We start from the raw sequence: 6,033 nt of genomic DNA on the forward strand, positions 1-6,033 counted from the left end.
GCTTGACATTAAAACATAAACAAAAAAGACTACGCTTCTAATGAAGAAAATGTGTAGAAATAGATGCAAGTGGGACTAAGATAATATCCAATGTATGTACAATGTGTAAATGAAAAAAGATAAAAGATTGAAAAATAAACCAACTTGAGACAAAATTCGACCACTTCTAATGTGTATAATTGTACTAAATCATTCCATCAAAAGATACCCATTCACTAGACGAGAATCAACATAGAAATGCATATTTCACCAATATAACTAGGTTGGTCACAATGATGATGTATCACTGAGTGTGCAGTGAATGCTGATAAGAAGAAATCTCACAAAATCTAATCCAAAAAGAACAAAAAAGATAGTATTAGGAAACTATGGATTATGAAAATCTGATATCATTAAGAACAAGGTTGATTTTAGAAAACATAAAATACTTGTTACTGGATTTTTAAAAAAAAAGAGTATAAATTTGCTCGTTGTTTTTTAAAAGGTAGTGTTTAACAGAAGCCGGTGGAATGAAAATAAACTCGCATCCACCATATAATTAAACCCCACTATTCAGATTCAAGCATTTTTGTAGGTATATTCTTTCATAGCCCTGATGCTTAATGTGTTAAAAGATTTTAAGCCTTTGATGGTACCAAAACTTTAAGTACATTGGAGAATCTTGATTTATGTACAGTCCTAATAAATGTCTATACATCTCAATAATTTAATCTGAAAATAGAAAGATACCACTAAAAGAGAATCATGTAAGATGGTATCTGTCTCATCTACAGATCTTCAACAATGCTCTCCCCTCGTTCCAAAAAATGTTCTGACAAGAATTGTCCACTACTGTCATGGGAATATGGGCATGCTACTGATCTTCAGCTTCACCCACATGCCCATCTGATAAAATATGTTCTCTAGTATGTTGATTCCACTGTGCGGTTTCAGAAAAAATGAAGGCCAGCAGATCATGATACATATTAAATAGGAAATAGGACAGTACTGGGCTCTCTGTGGAGGACCTTACGATGAGTAACACTAAGCTTATTGAGCTTCTTTTGGCACCATTGGAGTTGATCTGTAGTTATTCTTGACATTTTCAGTACCCGAGATACTAATTTAATATCCACAAGAGCCATCAAAATTTCCAACCCTTCCCCTGTTGTGGGATCCAGTCTCTTAATTATGCATCTGCCTCTCCTTTGAAGTTCTTTCACCTGTAGCTCTTTCTGCTCAACCAACAAACACAAAATTAAAAATTAGCAAATCATTTTTAATGATATCATATTTCTACTATTCGATGGGTCATTAAGTGTGCTCCTAAACATTGATGCAAAAATCTGTAACGCAATCTAAATTCAAAAACAATTTAGTAATAAACCATTTTTCTAAATCTCATTAACATATAATAAAGTGATTTAAGCACTTACAGAATGCAGATGTTTTCTGATAGAATGCAGAAGAGTAGAATCATTTGGATTCTCCAGCACTTGATTTGCACACAAGAAATTCAGTAGCAACTGGCTTGGCATTGTCGATCTCATTTTGTCAGCCTTAACAAACTCTGAGAAAAGCACTATGCAACCCTCCATCATGCTCACCAACTGAGTTGCTGTCACCATGGATTCTCCTGTCCCTGGCTCTTCTTCCTTGATAGACCCTGTGAAAAACAAAAGCATTCATTTTTTGTAGACTAACATACATGATAAAACTGTGAATCTGGTCATTTACAATGAGTCAAAGTTGTAAATTAAAGGGGGCATTCATAGAAAAACCCAAAACACGAAATCCCTTGAAATAGGGTTAAGTAATAGATCTTCAAGTTTCATACAGAAAAATCAGCATGGAAAAGAACATGAAAACAGGTTAATTTGTTATTTCTTGATCCTTTAGACCCATACATCCAGTGGACGTCATTAAAAAAATTTCACATTCAATCAATTATAGATAAGATCCAATTATTCTTGATCCTTTAGACCCATAAATCCAGTGGACGTCACTAAAAAAAATTTCACATTCAATCAATTATAGATAAGATCCAATTATGGTCCAGGTGCAAATTCTAGGGGTCATGTGTGAGCATTTCTTCATTGTTACGATTGGGTGCTCTAAAGGTAAAAGATTCTATAAAAAATTATCCTTCGGAATTGAATCTAAAAATCCTGATAGTACATTCTTAGGTGTGGTTTTAAAGAGGCTAATTTATTAACTTCATTCAATTGCGGCCATGCCCTAGTTTTCAATATTAAATGCTTGGATGGTTTTTATGGCTGTGGTTCGAAAGAGAATAAACATTGAATTCTGGGTGTGGCCTACCTACCTACCTGATGTGCAAAATTTTGACCAAATAATATGAACAAAAATGAATGCACCAGAGGTGGAAGAATCTCACCTTTTAGAGGAGGAACGTAGAGGAGACTCTTCGATACAGATCTATTGTTAACATAATTGAGAACCCTGGGGCCCTCAAACTCTTCATTCTCCAAAAACCTCTGCAATAATACATGAAATTGCTGAAACTGATCTGCTACATAATCATAAAAGAAATCATGCTCTGGTCCAGACAACACCATTCGCTTAAACATTTTGTACTGCCAATGGAGGGCCTCCCAGGATAAACAAGTTTGACCAACATAAACAGTCTCTAGACCCTGCTCTAATCTTGTTTTCATGTCCTCTGATTCATACAGGGTCTGAAACTTGTTGGAAAGACTTTTTCTCAATATTTTGGTAACCCCTTGGGGTTTAGAAAATTTACGGGCTTCCTGGTCCATCTGAAGAAGCCCTGCAACAACAAGAAGTGGCAATATCATTGTACCGTACAATATTTGATTCTATCAATTATATGAATTGAAAAAGGGAAGAATCACATACCCAATGTGTTTATATGCTGGTAATTCAGCTTATCAAAATGTCGCATCCTGTCTTTGTATTTCTCATAGAAATCTTCAATTGATTCCTGCTCTTCGGGTTCTAATTTTCTAAATGATGGTGAATAGTCCTCGCTTGGATTTGCCCCCATGAATTCTTCACTCTCGCTGTCCCAAGAACTGGAATCAAATAAATCAGATTCACTTTCTTCTGGTATAACAGAGAGATTGGGGCCCTTGAGCCTCTTGATTTCTGACTTCAGCTTCTGTATGAAGAAGTCATGATCTTCATCATCATAGTCCTCTTCATATTCATAAAAATCCGGTGTATTCCCGTCTCCTGTAGCCTCGTATTTTTCCTCCTGGACATCTCTATGATCAGATTTTTCCTCCTGGACATATCTATGCAGTTGTACGTCTACATGCTCAGATTCATTTAGTTCACCATTTTGAGATGTTTCAGGGCTGGGTTTTTCAGGTATATCCCTGCAGCCATCCAGTCCTAGTAGTGCGTCCCTGTTAGTCTCAAATTCTGCATCTTGAACTAATGCATCACCATGTCCTGTACTAGTTGTGACTTCGTCGTCAGATAACCTTATATTATGTTCTTCCTCGTTTGAAACACGCTGCATTTTTTCTTCTTGATCTTGTGTATCTGGTTCAGTCTGAAGTGCATCCCCATTTGTCTCGCAGCTTCCATCTTGAACTGATGTATCTCCACCTCTGTCTTGAACTGATGTATCTCCACCTCTGTCTTGAACTGAGGCATCCCCATCACCACTATCTTCAAAAGAGTCCTGTATATAGCTCTGAAGATTTTCCTCTTGCTCTTCTGTGTGTGATATGCTCTGAAACATTTCAGGACATGGATCCTCAGAAACATCATTGCAAAGAAAATTTCCTGAGGAAGATTCAACTTCAGGCCTATTTTCATTTGAACCCACCACATCCCCACCTCCTGACATGCTTGTATCTTCATCATTTGAACCCAACACAATCCCAGCTCCTGAAATACTTGTATCTTCATGATTTGAACCCAGCACAATCCCAACTCCTGAAACACTTGTATCTTCATGATTCAAACCCAATACATCCCTACCCCCTAATATGCTTGTATCTTCATCACCTCCTGAGATGCTTGTATCTTCATCAGGGCCCACATGGTCATCCTCTTCTCTTGTCTGGTCCACTTCCCCTAATCCTCCTCCTCTATGATGGGCTTTATATAGTTCAATCACAGCTCCTGCATTTGCAATTGTTTCCGATACATTCTCCAACGATATCACAGAGGCACCTACACCCATGGAAAAACCAAGATCATCCTTTTCCTCTTCTCTTCTATCCTCCATCAAGTCTTCTAATCTTCCATTTCTATGCTGGGTTTTATATTGTTCTAAAACAGCTCCTGCATTTGCAATTGTTTCTGACACATTCTCCAAAGACTCCTCAGAACAACCAACCCGCATGCAGAACCCAAGATCATCGTTTCGCTCTCCTGAATCAACAACCCCTTCATGAACATGACTGATAAGTTCATTGCAATCATGATACTCCGTAATCAAGTCCCCAAACCTCACAGTCATCCTCTGAAGTTGCACAGGCCTTCCAATCCACCGCCCTTCTCGTTGACCCTCATCCTCGCCCTCAACAGAAAACCTATCAGGAACATGACCATCCAGATCCTTCTCTTCCTTCTCCTCCACACTCTCACCATCCCTGACACAAACAAATTACCCATAACCAAGATTTTCAGTCCAATCAACCATTAAAATCCCAGCACAAACCAAACACCAAATCAAAGAAAAACCCAAATTTCAAATTACCTTCTAAATGACAAAACAATCTGCCAAAGCAGGCTGATGATCCTCCTCCAGAACAACACAACAATCCCAAATAATAGGCTCCAAGGGTGCCCTGCAATAGCTGTGTATATCCAAATATACGCCATTGTTACTGTAGATGTGGAGGGCAAACAGTTGAGGAGGAGAAGAAAAAGAAGACCAAAACACAAATGGGTTCAACTCCACATCACTGCAACTGCATTAATCTACACCTATTTAATGCCAAGACAAAGTCTTCTCTTGGTGTCCGTGTAGAATGTTGGATGCTGCGCCCGATTTTGCGCTTTTCATGGAGTTAATGAAGCATGGCATTTAAGCTTCAGCTCACATATGATCTAATATGGAAGCTCTTAACATATATTTAAGATCTTGTTACTGCCTTTAACCAATTTACCGACACAATATGGCCAAAAGCTTACACATTGTCCAGAGTCTCAAAAGAATCATGGGTTGTTGGTTTAGGTTACCATGTAAACTATAAACAACAACAATAGACAGAATTCTCCACACCCGATGTCATTTTAACACAGTGATCCCCGGGAAACTGTCATTGGAAGAAGATTTTTCTATTCTTTTCACATTGAAATCGTCTTTCCCACGGTTTTATGAGAGTCCCTCTGTTTCTTTCTCTCTCCCGCGCCACACGTTATTGGGGGTCATTCATTTCATTTTCATGGGCTTTTGCAAGCAACTCGTATGGTTGAAATATCTAGGTAGTTACTTTCTGGAGGCTTAATAAATCATATTAAATAAAATAGTTGGGGCTTTTAATGCTCATTTGCTACCCGAGGTAACAAGAAGTGGTTAACCTCCATCATTTGAGCTAAAACTAACTTAAGCTTAGGGAAGTGTTTTTATCCCTTGGGTTAATGATTTTGGGACTGATAATATTTTTATTTTATTATTGTATAATTTTCAATCATAAGAATTGGTTATTATTATTAGTTTTTTTTGCTAAGATATTTGATTTTGGATATTATTTCTAAGATAAAGATTTAAGTTTTATAGTGTTTCTTTCATTTTTGCTATAAGAGTATCAGAGTATGAATCTAAGTTGTCATGTCATGGTGTGGGTTCGATCTACTTAATATAAAAGTATGAGAGTATGAATTTAAGTTTAAAGTATTTTTTTAGATTGTGTCATGTATAGATCTTCATGAACTGTGGAAACTACATGATTTTAAATGAATTTCAGTTATCACGTCATTGTTCGGGTCTCATCTATTTCATATAGGAGTATGAGAATATGAATCTAAGCTATCAAGTCATGATTTGGATCTCATCTACTTCATATAAGAGTGAGAATATGAATATAGGAGTGTGAGAATATGAATCTA

General features: G+C 37.1%; 1 protein-coding gene across 1 annotated transcript; it reads right to left on the bottom strand.

The window, feature by feature from the left end:
- Positions 1–632: 632 nt before the first annotated feature.
- On the bottom strand, positions 633–5,299 carry LOC131073391 (uncharacterized). Its single transcript, XM_058009817.2, has 5 exons — positions 4,679–5,299; positions 2,860–4,571; positions 2,378–2,770; positions 1,416–1,645; positions 633–1,214 (listed from the first exon to the last, which is right to left on the bottom strand). The coding sequence occupies exons 1-5, from the start codon at positions 4,801–4,803 to the stop codon at positions 966–968; spliced, it is 2,709 nt and encodes a 902-aa protein (XP_057865800.2). The 5' UTR covers positions 4,804–5,299; the 3' UTR covers positions 633–965.
- Positions 5,300–6,033: the final 734 nt, after the last annotated feature.

Source organism: Cryptomeria japonica, chromosome 10, assembly GCF_030272615.1.
Source record: "Cryptomeria japonica chromosome 10, Sugi_1.0, whole genome shotgun sequence".
Taxonomy (NCBI): Eukaryota; Viridiplantae; Streptophyta; class Pinopsida; order Cupressales; family Cupressaceae; genus Cryptomeria; species Cryptomeria japonica.

What these genes read in the sequence shown, in the direction of transcription:
- LOC131073391 (XM_058009817.2), bottom strand. Translation starts at nt 4,803, where the DNA reads ATGGCGTATATTTGGATATACACAGCTATTGCAGGGCACCCTTGGAGC. An exon ending in ATTGTTTTGTCATTTAGAAG is followed by an intron (nt 4,572 to 4,678) that starts GTAATTTGAAAT and finishes TGTTTGTGTCAG; the next exon opens with GGATGGTGAGAGTGTGGAGG. An exon ending in CTACGTTCCTCCTCTAAAAG is followed by an intron (nt 1,646 to 2,377) that starts GTGAGATTCTTC and finishes TGTTTTTCACAG; the next exon opens with GGTCTATCAAGGAAGAAGAG.